General features: G+C 41.9%; 1 protein-coding gene across 1 annotated transcript in view; it reads left to right on the top strand.

The window, feature by feature from the left end:
- LOC136004199 (chromodomain Y-like protein 2) overlaps positions 1–17,556 on the top strand; it is a 99,921-nt gene that overhangs the window by 67,165 nt on the left and 15,200 nt on the right. Inside the window, exons 2-3 of the mRNA XM_065660491.1 lie at positions 675–1,269; positions 13,354–13,571. Coding sequence (XP_065516563.1) covers positions 675–1,269; positions 13,354–13,571 — 813 coding nt within the window. The remainder of the gene's footprint in view (positions 1–674; positions 1,270–13,353; positions 13,572–17,556) is intronic.

Consider the following 17,556-nt stretch of genomic DNA (forward strand, 5'->3'; position numbering starts at 1 on the left):
ATAGGGACATAATGCATGTGTGGATTCAGGAGAGTGATCAGTAACTGGTAATATTGCAAAAGATGCTTGGTTTAGCTCTTTCAAAGAAGAGGTAGCTTAATAGTCTCATTTTGCAACCAGATTTACAAAGTAAAGCTTTCATAAATGATCTTCAGTCTCTCTCTTGTTAATTCACATTATGGCTATTGCAGGTTCCCAGATAAGATTTGATCAGGTATTTTATGTTTCGACTTAATGTTTTCAGAAGGGGAAATGGCTTTGTTCTCTTCATTCCTCTCCTGTATTGCCAGGTCTGTTCATGGGAATTTCTGTTGAACAGAAACATGTAACACTGATTCCTAAATGTTGTGTCAAGCAGTTTATACACCAAGTAGCTTCTCATCAGCAGTCAGCATAGTCTATATAGGATCCAATGGGAATGCAATGTTGGGGAGCATCTTATGATAAGGTGAATTTAAATCTCTGAAATAGGTCACTACATTTTGGCTACCCTGGGTGAGCTTTCCATGTCAGAGCCAGATCATATTTTCAGCACAATATTTTCAGAGAATCTCATGAACACTACTGTACCTTTGTAGTGTCAAGGAGGCCTTCCTAGCTGTAAATGAAGAACATAATTTCCATGTCCAAACTATTATTCTTTCTAGTGTAATATGTTTGTATTTTTCTTTTAGGTAGAGAGGATTGTAGACAAAAGGAAGAACAAGAAGGGCAAATGGGAGTATCTCATCAGATGGAAAGGCTATGGAAGTAATGAAGACACCTGGGAACCTGAACATCATCTACTACACTGTGAGGAATTTATTGATGAGTTCAATGTACTACATGTTACTAGAGAAAAGCGATCAAGACATGGGAAACAGGACAGCACTCAAAAATTTTTACGGGAAAGCCAAGGGTCATCTCTTGAGAAAATATCACATAGACCTTCTGAAACTGGGAAGTCTAAAGGGTCAGCACACAAAAGGAAGAGAATTAATCCATCTCTTCAAAAACAGAAAAGAGGATACACAGCAAAGCCAGCATCTGCTAATGACAGGGCTGCTAAAACTGTGACTTACCGAACTACTCCCAGTGGTTTACAGATTATGCCACTGAAAAAGCCACATAATGGTCTGCAGAATGGAGATGGCAGTCATGAAAAGGATTCTAGACATTTTGGGAATGGCTCACAACAGCAAAATGTGGATTTAAATGATCATGAAGGAGAACAAAATTTGCCCAGCATGTTGGAAGTTAGTAACGATTCACCTGTTGTGAATGGAATTGGTATGTGATTTAAACTACAGTCTCGGGGGTAGGGGGGTGTTAATTGCAGCAACTGAAAATAGAGAGCCCACTCATGGAAAAATCATTGTCATGCTACACAAGTGGTATGGTGAGAAGTTCATAAATAAGTTTCACACTCTTTCCCCATCTTTCAGTCAGGACATCAAAAATCTTGTTAAAGACTCCCAAATAAGCAAAATGAGTGGTCAACTTTAAATGCATAAGAAGTCCTGATGATGTCTATGACACTAGGACTTTCATATCTAATTACAGATGTGTATAAAGTTTTTTTTTTTTTTGCTTTCTTATTGTTTCTAATGAAGATATTTTTAATCATGTTTTGTGTTATTCATTGTGGAAGTTCTGATACAAAATGCATCTTTAAAATGCATTAACTGCCATATTTTAGAACCTTTTTGTTGTTGTTCTTGTAAGGAAGGACTAGAGGGCCACAAAGAACTGTAAGGTCAAATGAGCTTTTCATTTACAATCATAAAATCATAGAATAGTTAGCGTTGGAAAGGACCAAGCTGTGTGGTTTGGCTGATACGCTGGAGGGAAGGGATGCCATCCAGAGAGACCTCGAAACGCTTGTGAGGTGGGCTGATGCCAACCTCATAAAGTTTAACCATGACAAGTACAGGGTCCTACATCTGGGTCGGAGCAATCCCAGGCACAGTTACAGGTTGGGCAGAGATTCAGAGCAGCCCTGTGGAGAAGGACTTGGGGGTGCTGGTTGATGAGAAAATGAACATGAGCCGGCTTCAGTGTGCTCTTGCAACCCAGAAAGCCAACCGTATCCTGGGCTGCATCAAAAGGAGCGTGACCAGCAGGTCGAAGGAGGTGATCCTGCCCCTCTACTCTGCTCTTGTGAGACCTCACCTGGAGTATTGTGTGCAGTTCTGGTGTCCTCAACATAAAAAGGACATGGAACTGTTGGAACAAGTCCAGAGGAGGGCCACGAGGATGATCAGGGGACTGGAGCACCTCCCGTATGAAGACAGGCTGAGAAAGTTAGGGCTGTTCAGCCTGGAGAAGAGAAGGTTGCATGGAGACCTCATAGCAGCCTTCCATTACCTGAAGGGGGCCTATAGGGATGCTGGGGAGGGACTCTTCATTAGGGACTGTAGTGACAGGACAAGGGGTAACGGGTTAAAACTTAAACAGGGGAAGTTTAGATTGGACATAAAGAGGAAGTTCTTTCCTGTTAGGGGGGTGTTGCACTGGAATAGGTTGCCCAGGGAGGTTGTGAATGCTCCATCCCTGGCGGTGTTCAAGGCCAGGTTGGACGAAGCCTTGGGTGAGATGGTTTAGTGTGAGGTGTCCCTGCCCATGGCAGGGGGGTTGGAACTAGATGATCTTGAGGTCTTTTCCTACCCTAACTATTCTATGATTCTATGATTCTATGACCTTTAGATCATCAAGTTCCAACCCCCCTTCCATGGGCAGAGACACCTGCCACTAAACCATGCCACCCAAGGCTTAGTCCAACCTGGCCTTGAACACTGCCAGGGATGGAGCATTCACAACTTCCTTGGGCAACCCATTCCAGTGCCTCACCACCCTTACAGCAAAGAACTTCTTCCTTATATCCAATCTAAACTTCCCCTCTTTAAGTTTGAACCCGTTACCCCTTGTGGGGGTGGATAGATCGGATAGATTGTCTCTCAATTTTTTGAACTCCTGGTACAGTTTTTCCACACCTGAGATGATGGAAGGGGTGAGGTTGTCTTCTAACTCTCAGAGTTGACGAATCATTTCATCCACTGTTAGTGGTACTATGTCATTCCATGTTACTGTTGCCAATGAATGGGCATATGATGACGGTGCATTCCGTGTAAATTTCCGCCACATGGGTCGTGTACATTCAACTTCATCTGGGTCTATAGGTATATCCCCATTATTCGGCTTGATGTGATAGATCATCTCTACGATGGCTGATTCCCTCAGAGACTGGATGCCTTTGTCTAAAGTAGTCCGCTTGGCCGAACGACTCATAACATCGTCCTTGTATGTAAACCTTTCTTTCACAGCTGCCAAGAGCCGTCTCCAAAGGCTGAAGGATGGTTTCTCTTTTGTACTTGCTTTGTCAATTTCCCCTTCTCTAGCAAGTGACCCCAGCTGCTTGGCTTCCCTACCTTCTAGTTCGTGACCATCGGCCCCATTGTCTCAGCTTAGGAGCAACCAGGAGATGATGTGCTCCCCTGGATGATGGGTAAAATCTTTTTGGATATTCCATAGCTTGTTTAAGGTCCGGGGTTGAGAAGTCACCTCTTCTTCTTCTTCCTCTGATTCATGTAATAATAACTCCTGATCAGATGCTGTCCCATGTAGTAAGTGCATTGGTTCTTCATCCTTCTTCACTGTACGTGTTGCTTTTTGTGCCTCTTGTTTGCTTTTCCCCTTGCGTACAGGAGCAATCGATATTGGTACGAATTGGTCCTCTGGTTTAGTTGCAGTGATTATTGCTGTGGTTGGATTGACTGCAGTATCTCTTTTCGGAGTTGGTGCAGCCGCTGTGCTTGGGGTTTGAGTAACACCAGCAGCTGCGCTGTCTGTTGCTGTCAGAGTCTGAATAGCTGCTGTACTTGTCACTAGGGTTGGTGTAGCTGCTCTATTTGGAGTTGGAGTAGCCGCGTTGTCTGTTGCTTTGCCAGCAGTTCCAGAGACTTTTTTTTTCCTTTTGAAGTTACTGGGTAGTGTTGAACAGGGCTCTGTAAGCATAGGCCAAGCCCCAGCATGTTGCCATGATTTGTCCCTCTCTGGTATGACCAGGATGACAACACATTTAAGTGTTTTACTAGGTTTTCTGGATTTTGCACTTGTTCAGTGATCAAGTTCCAAAGCACTGGAGGGGCCCACTGGCCTAAATGCTTACCCATACTATCCCACACACTCTGCCACTCGTGACTGTCCAGCCTTGGGGAAAATCTCTTTCTCCTCCTATATCGTCGTCTAACCCTAGACAAGGCCCAAACCTGACTCTGCTTAACTTTAGAGATCAGACGAAATGGTCGTGGTCAAAACACAGTCTGTATGCGTGCCAGCATGGTGATCCCCATCACAATCAGCAGGCAGGTCTTGAGGGTACCCAAAGGCCATTCAAAACCGTCAGAACTCTCAAATGATGCTGTAAATAGGCTGGTGGGGGAGCTGGGAAGGTAAGGGAATGTCTCCTTCACAGGTTGACTACCCAAGGAGGAAACAAAATATGTGTAGTTGCTAACCACTTCCATTACATACCTCCCAAAGTACAGAGGTGATGACCACACTGGGAGCATAAGCCAGATCAGTTTCATAATCAATGAGTTGAAAAAAAAATACAGGAGTACAGCGAGTACTTGAACAGGAGTACAAGAACCTTAGCCCAAGGCCCCCAGCCAATAAACACTAAAACGGCAAATACCGGTTGTAAGGTACAACATGCTGAAACTCATAGATCAAGAGCAACAACTTTGAGAGCCAATAAATCAGCATTGTAATGAGTGACTATTAATCCAAAACGATAAATGCTTATCACAAATACTATTAGACACACTCTGGTCAGATGTGTCTTTATCTCAACCCTTTCTGCCCCACGTTGGGCACCACAAAGAACTGTTGTGGTTTAAGCCTAGCTAATAACTCAGAACTACACAGTCTCTTGCTCCCTCCCCCTCCTTCCTCCACCCCCACTCCCAGAGGGATGGGGAGGAGAATCGAAAGAATGTAACTCCCACCCCACAGGTTGAGAAAAGAACAGTCCAGTAACTAACGTATAACACAAAACCACTGCTGCTACCACCAATAATAACAATGATAAGGGAAATAACAACGGGAGAGAATACAACCGCTCACCACCCACTGACCGATACCCAGCCCGACCCAAGCAGTGTTCTAGACCTTCCGGGTAACTGCCCCCAGGTCTACATCCTAGGCATGACATGCTATGGTATGCAATACCCCTTTGTCTAGTTTGGGTCAGGTGTCCTGTCCCCCTTCGTCCCGGCTTCCCCTCCTCCCTAGCAGAGCATGAGACTGAGAAACTCCTTGGTCACAGTAAACATTACTTAGCAACAACTAAAAACATCAGTGTTATCAGCACTGTTCTCAGGCTGAAAGTCAAAAACACAGCACTGCACCAGCTACTAAGAAGAAAAATGACTGCTACTGCTGAACCCAGGACAGCTATCACTACAGTCCCTAATGAAGAGTCCCTCCCCAGCACCCTTATAGGCTCCCTTCAGATACTGGAAGGCTGCTATGAGCTCTCCATGCAGCCTTCTCTTCTCCAGGCTGAACAGCCCCAAATTTCTCAGCCTGTCTTCATATGGAATCTGCTCCATTCCCCCTGATCATCCTCGTGGCCCTCCTCTGGACTTGCTCCAACAGTTCCATGTCCTTTTTATGTTGAGGACACCAGAACTGCACACAATACTCCAAGTGAGTCTCATGAGAGCAGAGTAGAGGGGCAGGATCACCTCCTTGGACCTGCTGGTCACGCTCCTTTTGATGCAACCCAGGATATGGTTGGCTTTCTGGGCTGCAACTGCACATTGCTGGCTCAAGTTTCTCATCGACAAACACCCCCAAGTCTTTCTCAGCAGAGCTGCTCTGAATCTCTTCTCTACCCAACCTGTAGCTGTGCCTGGGATTGCCCCAAGCCACATGTAGGACCTTGCACTTGTCATGGTTAAACTTCATGAGGTTGGCATCGGCCCACCTCACAAGCATGTCCAGGTCCCTCTGGATGGCATCCCTTCCCTCCAGCGTATCAACCGAACCACACAGCTTGGTGTCATCGGCAAACTTGCTGAGGGCACACTCAATCCCACTCTCCACGTCATCAACAAAGATGTTGAACAAGACTGGTCCCAACACCGATCCCTGAGGGACACCGCTCATTACTGGTCTCCAGCCGGACATTGAGCCATTGACCACAACTGTTTGTGTGTGGCCATCCAGCCAGTTCTTTATCCACCAAGTTGTCCACCTAAAAAACTAATGTCTCTCCCAATTTAGAGACAAGGATGTCGTGCGGGACAATGTCAAATGTTTTGCACAAATCCAGGTAGATGTCGTCAACTGCTCTGCCCCTGTCCATCAGTTCCGTAGCCCCATCATAGAAGGCCACCGAAGTGGTCAGGCAGGATTTCCTCTGAGTGAAGTCATGCTGGATTTCACCATGCACCCTGATGTTTTTCATGTGCCTTAGCATGCCTTCCAGAAGAATCTGCTCCAAGATTTTGCATTTATCCCTAGAAGAGTTCATGAATGGCATCCACCAGCCGTTGTTTGAATAATCTCTTTAAGAGAGTCCTATTTCAGTAGAAAGCTGCTTTGCCTAAGCAGCCAGGTGTTCTGCCATGCACAGAAGGCTCCTGGCCTAACAGCTGATGTGTGTGACTTCTTTAAAACATTTATTTATGATGGGTTTTTCATTCTCCAAATCCATGACATCTGTTCTGTATTTGCTGTCCTTTCTTCCTTCCCTTCTGACCTCCTTGTAGGCAAATGCAAGAGATCTTTAAATCCCTCCCTGGTTCTCATCTGAAAAACCCGTACCCAGTGGCACTCCCTAGGTCAGAGGTCTCTGTAGTTCTGCTTTGTGTTACCCGGCACATGCATAGTGGGGAAAACTACAAAGAGGAAAGATGAGACTACCAAAGGAAGATCAGACAGAAACTGTTGAAGAAGGGTCAAAATAAAAATACTAGCTATTAGAAAAGACTAATATTGCCCTACAAACTTAAGAGAAGTAACATTTCCTGGGGACTCCAGGGGACTGGAGCACCTCCTGTATGAAGACAGGCTGAGAAAGTTGGGGTTGTTCAGCCTGGAGAAGAGAAGACTGCATGGAGACCTCATAGCAGCCTTCCAGTATCTGAAGGGGGTCTATAGGGATGCTGGGGAGGCACTCTTCGTCAGGGATTGTAGTGACAGGACGAGGGGTAACGGGTTAAAACTTAAACAGGGGAAGTTTAGATTGGATATAAGGAAGAAGTTCTTTCCTGTTAGGGTGGTGAGACACTGGAATGGGTTGCCCAGGGAGGCTATGAGGGCTCCATCCCTGGCAGTGTTCAAGGCCAGGTTGGACGAAGCCTTGTGTGGGATGGTTTAGTGTGAGGTGTCCCTGCCCATGGCAGGGGGGTTGGAACTAGACAATCTTGAGGTCCTTTCCAACCTTAACTATTCTATGATTCTATGATTCCTGATACAGGATTTTGCATCATTTGAAATGTCGAATTTAAGACACTTGCACTACTCTTCAACAAGTCCAATAATTTACTGAACTCCCTCAGTATTCACACTCCCAGGGAGTATGAATACTGAGCACAGAAAATGCCACTGTGATTCTGCCACGTGTCCTGTTAGTATCACAAACTCATTTTCATCAGGACAGATGTCACACATGTACTGGTCTGAAATTTTATAAATGACAAATCAAGAAAGTTTCAGAGGAAAAATGCCAGTTTGTTGAACAACAGAAGGTTTGTTCCAAACAGCTGGAGTTTCAGAACTGTCGTGGTTTAAACCCAGCCACACAGCTCGTCCACTCACTTCCCCCCCCGCTTTCTCCCTCTTTCTTTCCTTCCCCCCCCCCTGCTCCCGGAGGGATGGGGAGTAGAATCGAGAGAATGTAACTCCCACGGGTTGATGTAAGAGCAGTCCAGTAACTAAGGTATAACACAAATGACTACTGCTACCACCAATGATAATAATGATAAGAGAAAATACCAAGGGAAGAGAATACAATACCACTCGCCAAACGAGTCCAACACCCCCCCCCCAAAGAGAGCCCGTGCCCTTCCGGGTAACTCCCAGTTACCTCCCTGGGCATGACGTGCTGTGGTATGGAATACCTCTTTGGTTAGCTTGGGTCAGGTGTCCTGTCTCTGCTTCCTCCCGGCCTCCCCTCATCCCTGGCAGAGCATGAGATTCACGAAGTCCTTAGCCAGAATAAACATTACTTAGCAACAACTAAAAACATTACTGTTATCAACTCTGTTCCCAGGCTGAAAGTCAAAACACAGTGCTGTACCAGCTACTAAGAAGGAGAAAAACTGACTGCTACTGCTAAACCCAGGACAAAAACTTTCTCCAAATCTCAGCCTAGGTCCCAAGGCTTTGTCCCTTGAGAGCAGGAGCAGTGTGGCAGTCTGCTTGGCAGGACTGCCACATCTAGCTGTGAGGCAGCCAGCTATGCCAGAGGTTTCAGACAGTCTGCCACAGAGTCTGGAAGTGAAATGCCTGGCATGAACCGTTAACACTCACAAGGCTCCCAAACACTATATGTAGAACAAACAGGGAGCCTGGAGGAACTGGGTTTGGGTACCAGAAGCTGTGGCTCCTGGGCAGCCCTGTGCAGAATCTGAGGAAGTAGACATTTTTGTCAGCTTTGAGATTGCCTATATGGAGCCCAAGCAAATGTCAGATGTACTTCATAGCTAAGTGCAGGAGCGCACAAAAAATGTATACAGAAATTTTTAGTTAGTCTTGAGATGAAGCCTTGTCCTGGGTTCAGCAGTAGCAGTCATTTTTCTCCTTCTTAGTAGCTGGTGCAGTGCTGTGTTTTGGCTTTAGTCTGAGAATAATGCTGATAACACACCTATGTTTTAGTTGTTGCTAATTAATGCTAAGACTGCCCCAGGGGTAGAAACACAGCCCTACCATCTGCCATGGACTGATCCAGACTGCACTGGAACAGGGGCAAGTTCCAGAACACCTGCAATACATTGATGGCATTATTGTGTGGGGCGATACAGCGGAAGAAGTTTTTGAGAAAGGGAAAGTAATCCAAATCCTGCTGAAGGCCGGTTTTGCAGTTAAGCAGAATAAAGTCAAGGGACCTGCACAGGAGATTCAATTTTTGGGAATAAAATGGCAAGATGGACATCGCCAGATCCCCCCAGATGTGATGCACAAGATAACAGCAATGTCTCCACAAACTAATAACAAACACAAGCTTTCTTAGGTGTTGTGGGGTTTTGGAAAATGCACATCCCAAATTAAAACACAGAACTGTTGTTCATTAAATCTCTTAATAGCAGAACTAGGGACCACTCACTGAAACTGGTAGAACATCGGATAAAAGCACAGATGAAAGAAAATTCTTCGATGTGTAGTGACTACACAACTTCTCAAACTCGTACCACAGGAAGCTGTGGAGACAGACAGTGTGAACAGTCTCAGAAGGGGATTAGAGAAATCCATGAAAAGGTCCATGAGAAAATACTGAAGGAAACAGGAAGGATGAATCCTCTCCTATTACTGTACAACACTTAGGGATGATACTAGGGGAAAGGACTGCAGAAAGTGGCCAAGCTTGCATTTTCTCCATAAGTATCATCCTTTACTGCCTTCTTGGAGAAGGATTACTAGATGCACCAGTGGTCTGGGACTATCTTATGTTCCTTTAAAAAGTATTGAAACTTCTTCTAAATATCAATGTTGGTTTAGGTATTCCACAAGTTCTACTGCTGATTAAAAACAAGATGATAATAATAAGATTAAAATTCCATTAAATGAAGGAATATTTTAACCTATTCTGTTTTCTTTTTTGTGCTTAGTCTGAGTGCCAAAGACCCACTACTAAACCAATGAGCCACACTTAGAGGTACCTAAAGCTTCCTTAGTTAATTTGTGGCACCCTTAATTTGGTTCAGATGCAGTATAGATTGCTTTGAGAACATCTCTTTTTTCCTATGTCACACTCATTTTTCATCTTGACGTATTAAGGTACTGTCACCCTTGTGCACATTAAGCAGGTGCTAAGTATTAACCCTCATGCAGAGACAATCTGGATGCTTTAGCGGCTCTAGAGCAAACCTTCAGGAGCTCCATCACATTCACACACAGACATGATCAATGAGCCTGGTTTCACATGAGTGTTATCTTTAGAGTTTGCTGATCATTTTCTCCAGTTTGTCAGATTAAACAAGGTTACAGGGATGCATTGTATACACTGAAACAACAATTTGCTCACTATATGTTGATCTGTTAATCATTCATTCTTGGAAATGTCACTTTTTCCATTGAAGTTTCTCTCATATTTAATTTAGATCTTTCTTCTGGTTAAATTTCTGTCAGCTAGCATGCAGGTAGTTAAAATACTGTGATAAGATCTATAGTTTCTTACATCATATATTAATTTACAAACTGAATACAGTTCTCAAGCAAAGAAGAATACAACAAAAATAAAATAAAATTATAACTATAAGGCTTTTTTTGAGTTGGATTATCTGTGAGAATTAATCTTCTACTATTTTATCTTCCCAACAGTATTTAAAATGGATGTGGCATAATCTTCAACACTAGGTAGATAATCAGTACAGTTGGTCTGACACATGTTCCATTCAGTGTTCATGTGTGCCTTTGAATTTGTAAGTTCTTTAAACTTTTTGGGGAGATTTAACTCTCTAACTACATATAAGTAGCTTATTAGCAATAAGCAACACAGCAACACAGGGTCAAGCAGCACAGTAAGGATTGAATAGATAAAAGTGAAATATGTAAAATTCTGCCTCAATCAGATAATTACTTTCAGTATATTATTCCCAATTATATTAGTTTTCTATTATTAATTTCACAAGTTCATTTTTGTTTGTAAGAATACTTGTCAAAATATATGCAGTAGCAAAACCTTATCAAAAAGAAACATGCCATAAGAAATTATTCATAATTTTAAAAATTCAAGCACATGGTGATTTCTACACTTGTAGATAACTGAAAACAAATTTCAAATTCTGCTGACTTCAAATGATATTTTTTTCAAATTGATGATCTGATGTAATTTGTCAGTGTTTGCATTGCACCAGTTACATCCTCTATTCACTGTAGTATAGGCGATGCTTTAGATGGTGTCTCTTAATTTAACAATGAAAAAGAGTTTTATGATTGACTGAAATAACAGACTTTTTAACAAATGTGTTTCTGTGTGTAAATACATGTGTACACACATGCACATGTTATATGATGAGGCCAAATGATGCACCAGTCAAATACTGTTAACCACGCTATGTATTTTAGCATCACATATCGTAACTGCAGTGTATATACAGGCATTTCACACACTGTGAGCAATTCCACGGGCCATTGACAACTGAGAGGTATCAGACACTTCAGGTACCTACGTAAACATCAAGTTTAGCTAATCTAAAATGGGGGTAAGTGATTTTGGTTTAGAGAGTCATCTGTTATGAATTCACCATTCATTCCTATTCCAAAAGGGAATTTTTACTTGGATAGTGATCATTTAAACTATAAAATTTAAATCTATGTTCTAATATTCATGTCATCTGCCCTTTAAAAATTCTTGGCTATTTGATACCAGAAGCTGGAACAGGTCAGCTCTGTCAGGAGTAAAGAACAGAACAAACAAAGGTGTTTCTTAAAAACAGCGTATTGTGGACTTATACCTATTTAAACAACAGATTTGGAGAACGTGCTGGTTTTGGCTGGGATAGAGTTAATTTTCTTCATCACAACTATTTTAATGAACTGAGTGACTTTAAACTCTTCCCCAACGACCTGCCTCTGCTTTATTTTTCATGTCAATAGTGTGAAACATCTGTAATTAGAAAAAGAGCATTGCATAAAAATCTTGTAAAGATATTTTCAACACTCCAGCTCAGCATTGTTACCAATCATTATATATTGCCTATTACTGAGGAACTGTAAATGTAAGCAAAGTAATAGTTTACAGCTCATACACAGTGTAACTCAGAATAAATTCTCTTTTAAAATTGACGTACTATTATTCTCATTCATTTTTAAGGAGGGACTGTACGTTCCTTGTCATAGTTCCCTTTTTTCCATACACCTGGGTACCTTCCAAAAATGGCATCAGCACTAATATTTTATATGTACAAAGTCCAATATCATACCCATTAGTCAAAAGTCAGTGTCCTGGGTTCAGCAGTAGCAGTCATTTTTCTCCTTCTTAGTAGCTGGTGCAGCACTGTGTTTTGACTTTCGGCCTGAGAACATTGCTGATAACACAAATGTTTTAGTCTGACCAAGGACTTTCTGAGCCTCATGCTCTGCCAGGGAGGAAGGAAAGCTGGGAGGAAGCAGAGACAGGACACCTGACCCAAACTAGCCAAAGAGGTATTCCATACCACAGCACGTCATGCCCAGGATGTAATGGAGAGTGACCCGGAAGGGCTAAGGGACTGCAGGGTTGGGGTAGGTATCGGTCCGTGCTCGGTCGGGTGGGGTTGGGCGAGTTATTGATCGGCTGGTGCTGAGGTGTTGTATTCTCTTCCCTTGTTATTTCCTTTATCATTATTATTATTGGTGGTAGCAGTAGTGATTTGTGTAATACCTTAGTTACTAAACTGTTCTTATCTCAACCTGTGGGAGTTGCATTCTTTTCGATTCTCCTCTCCGTCCCTCCAGGAGTAGGGGGAGGGCAAGAAGGGGGGGAGTGAGAGAGTGACTGCGTGATTTATGGCTGACTTTTGTTTAAACCACGACAGTCAGTAACTGCTTTTGACTGTAAATGTAATGAGCAGAAGCTTGGGGTGAGGGCAGAGGATGGCCAACTGCTGCTTCTAACACTACCCACAAGGGTAAGTGGAAGAGAATGCCAGTTGTGTCAGCTTAGTAGGAAGTCCCCTAACTTACTTACATATAGAGATGTGCCAGAACTTTGTATTCAGGTTGTCACTTGAAACTGATTATGACATTTTGGTCACCATAAAAGGAAGAAGATGTACTTTTGAAAGATGGGATTTGGACTAAACCTGTCAAGTTTGTCCAGAGCTGATCACCCCAAACTCATACGAAAGTCTATGATACAATTGCTTTTCAAAGCAATTTTTCAAAGCAGAACTGAATCCCATTAACAGTACCAGTCTACATGCTATACAGTTCACTGGATCTAGAGGTTGTCTGATGAGAGAACAAAAAGTACTGCATATTGGAATATAGTAAGAATGGCTTGAGGCCACATTTGACTAGCCAGGCACACTTTTTATTTATCAAATTTATCATGTAGAGGCTACTGTAAATACTGAGCTGTGTTTAAGCCAATAGAAAGTATCACTCAATTTTTTTTGAAGATTGAGACATAATTGTGCTTTGATTCTTTCCATCTGAAAGGTTCTTCTCTGGCCAATGGAAGCTTGAATCTGCACAGCAATGTGAAAAGGAAACTAGACAGGGAGAAAGATCATGTCTTTGATAAGAGACTAAGATACAGCGTGCGTCAAAACGAAAGTAACTGCCGGTTCAGGGACATTGTAGTCCGGAAAGAAGATGGTTTCACACATATTTTGCTGTCGAGTCAGACTTCAGATAACAATGCACTGACCCCAGAGGTAAGCATGTAGCCATAAAAGCCAAAGAAAGCCATCCTAATGTGTGGGTTATCTTGAAAAAATTGCACTTGAACTATATTTTATGTATTTTTTCCCTAATTAATTCTCTTAGAAAAGAAATACAGAGTTCAGATATATCTAACTTTTTCATGCTTGGGATTCCAATCTAAAAGAATGCAAAGGAAATAAATTTTTAATTTACCTCTCTGAAACCAAAAATCAGAAGAAAGGAATGGCAGAATTAGTATGTTCAGCAAGGAGTTGTGTGAAGCAATTTTTCTCATGTTGAAGTTACTGATATTTACTATCCTTGGGAGAAATCTGGTCTCTTTCATTTTATTAATTTAAATAGTGCTCCAGTTGTTGCAAATGGAGAATTTCAGGCTATATGCTGAGACAATAATTCTAAGAGTGTGTCTTGATCCCCAATTACTTTTTTTCTGAATCACTTTATAAGCCCTTATTTGTGAAATCTTAACCAATTAGAGGCTCTATTCTCAGCTGAATTCATACAGTTGTACAACACATAAGTGATATTAATGAATCCCCTTGTTCCAAATATTATACACTTAAGGTCAGATTTGGACTTGTAGCTTGTACTGCTCCAGTAGATATATGGGTTACTGGAAGGGCTGAGAAGCTTTCCCTTCCATTCCCTGTGATCCCAGCATAGTGGGCAGCAATGCCCAGGTGTACCTTTCCCATGTCAGAACTAAAAGGGTGTCAATAAATGTCCTGGAGAGCAGAGAACATGCTTGAGCCCTGTTGCACATACACCTACACACGGACATCAATGCACAGAATGAAACTAAATAGTTTTTAAACTCCTGGTTTTAAAACTGTACCATATTTAAAAGAACTATCTTGGTAATTAACACAGAACACCAAACACCTGCTTTTAATACTAACTCCTTAAAACACATTATATTTCATCAAATCCAACATTCCATACATATATCAATTACCACTAATTGACACCACAGGTAATTTAAATGAAGAGCTCAAGGGCCTGAAAAAGTATGACATCAAGGACTTGGTATATTCAGGCTGATTAGACATACCTTTACGGTGCTGGCTGTGCTGTTCCACATCAGCAGTGTTCAAATTCTCTAACCAGTGAATTAATTCAGGCTCTTCAGGTCTGCCTAACCAATCCACTTCATTCCTTGGAAATTTTCAATATGCTGGGAAGCCACCTCTGTAGAAGAATAGATGGTAAGCATGTAATAGTCCTCTTGCATCACTGGTGTAGACTATTTCTAGAACCTTTATTGAAGCTTACTTGAAAACCAGGAAATACCTTTTACAAAACTACATTACTGACCAGGATGTGGATGGCCAGGAATTAATCAAGGTAATGAGTTCTCCACATTGATAATGTCTGTTTAAAACTCATTGAGGCTGAGAGTAATTGAAAGCTCTTGCCCTCTGAAGGCTGCTTCATGGCAAACATGAAACAACTTCTTTGGCCTGGATCCAGGCTGCTGCCCATGATCATTCACACCACAAAATCCAGCACCTCCAATACTGGCAATTTTACATCCTTGCTGGCAATTACAGCAAAAATCCAAGGAACTGAAAGGAGGAATATGTTGAATTCCTTGTCCCTGCAGTTTGTCACCCATAGCCATAGGTGAGACAAACTACCAGAGTATTTTAGGGACATTTACAACATTTTCAATTTTGACGTCTCTTATCACAACTGAACAGAAAGCACAAACACAAAACTCCTACAAAGTAAAGAAAGGTAGTTTCATTTTGTCAAAAGAAACACTAACTTCAAGCTTAATTAGACATTCAGTAAATTATACTTGCCAAGTAGTAAATGATTAATTTACTCAGAGTAGGTCTACTTGGTGTGGTTAAAATAGTGGTGTGGTTATTCTCAGCCATATATGTTAAGAAAAAAAGACAAGATGTGCACTGCCCACAGTCATTATAAAATTAAACATATAAAATCACTCATCCCTAAACAGCCCTGCTTGCCTTTGTGCTTTATCTTAAACTTCAGATGAAATGTAATAGTTTTGTTCAACCATGAGCCTCTGCTATTTATGCCAATTTAATAAAAATAACAAAGAACTTACTAAAAAAAAAAAGAAAGAAAATAAGAAATAAAATAAAAAAGAAAATAAAAGCTTAGAGAAGTCTACCTGAATCTCCATCCCATGTTTTTGGTAACCATATCACACCTGTGGGTTTGTGCAGGTGATTTTAGCATGAAATGTGCCTATGCTCCTTCCAGCCCATTTTGCACTGATTGAAGTTGGCTCATTGCCACTCTAGTAATTGATTTTTTTTCTACAGAACTGCTTAGGCCACTATAGAAATTCTATCTTATGTTTTACAAGACACTTATAATACTTGAAAGCCAGTGTCATGAAATAGCACAGCTTGTTTTTATTTCAGTGGCTTAGGCTTGCTACTTTTAAAATTAGTTTTCAAAATAGATATGGAAAGTATTTCAGCATTATAAATTCCATTAGAGCATTTTCTCTCATGGGTCTTTTGCTACTTCTGAAGTTCTTTCTCCAATGATGATATTGCTGTTTTAAGTCAGCACATTTCAAGAATCCAAGTTCTGTTTCAAACTTAAGATTAAATGGATACATCCACTATTTTTACTTTACACTATTAATAGAGCAAGGAATTAATATACCCCTGAATTAAAAAACTGAAGACTGATATAACAGCCTCAAGTACACTTGATACTCAAATACAAAAGAATCAGGTTTCAAATTCCTAGCCGTGAGAATTCCAGGATTTGAAGTTCTACCAGGTGCATTTTGGAGCATTGGTTTGCCTTCACTTCTCCTTACTTACAACTTAAATTTAAATAAAAAAAAAAAAAAAAAAAAAATTGAGGCAGGTACAAGTTTACTATTCTCTGTATTTTTGCTCTCATACAAAGACAACTTGTGGGTTTTGGCCAGTACTTCTGCCTGAAGCCAGCCTTATAGGTTCCTACATCCTTCATTGATCCAACAGAAAGGACTCAGAATCCTTTCTTGCACAGAGTCAGCAAGTAACAAAAGTATATTTATATAAAAAGGTGTAAGTGAGGAAGAGGTTCTAAGAACAACTGAATGACTTTAGGATTCTGGCTTACCATAATGCTCTACAAAGTAATGCTATTTAATGCTCTGACCACACCACCCAAGTCTTGGAAGGCAGACGCGGGGACTGTGAGAATGAAGACCCTGGACCACACAGCCAGTCATTCACAGTCTAGGAGGTTCCTCGAGTGCATTGATGATAATTTCTTAATGCAAATGGTGGACGTACCAACTAGGGGAGCAGCGCTGCTAGATTTAGTGCTCGCCAACAAGGAGGGTTTGGTCGAAGTGGTGACGGTCAATGGCAGCCTTGGCTGCAGTGACCATGAGATGGTGGAGTTTAGGATCCTGTGTGGGAGGAATAGAATACCTAGCAAAGCCACAGTTCTGGATTTCCGAAGGGCCAACTTTGGCCTCTTCAGTCAACTGCTAAGGGAAGTCTCATGGGAAAGTGTACTAGGCGGTAAAGGGGCTCAAGATAGTTGGTTAGCATTCAAGGACCGCTTCTTCCAAGCTCAGGATCGGAGCGTCCCAATGAGTAGGAAGTCAAGTAAGGGATCTAGGAGACCGGCGTGGTTAAACAAGGAGCTGCTGGGCAAACTCAAGTGGAAAAGGAGAATCTATGGATTATGGAAGGAGGGGCTGGCCGCTTGGGAGGAATATAGGACAGTTGTTAGAGGATGTAGGGAGGCAATTAGGACAGCTAAGGCCTCCTTGGAACTCAATCTTGCTAGTCGGGTTAAAGACAATAGAAAGGGCTTCTTCAAATACATAGCAAATAAAACTAAAACAAGAGGCAATATAGGCCCACTGCTGAACGAAGTGGGTACCCTGGAGACAGAGGATATAAAGAAGGCAGAGGTGCTGAATGCCTTCTTTGCCTCTGTCTTTACTCCTGCAGACTCTCCCCGAGGGCCCCGGATTTCTAT

This window comes from Lathamus discolor, chromosome W (genome assembly GCF_037157495.1).
Source record: "Lathamus discolor isolate bLatDis1 chromosome W, bLatDis1.hap1, whole genome shotgun sequence".
Lineage (NCBI taxonomy): Eukaryota > Metazoa > Chordata > Aves > Psittaciformes > Psittacidae > Lathamus > Lathamus discolor.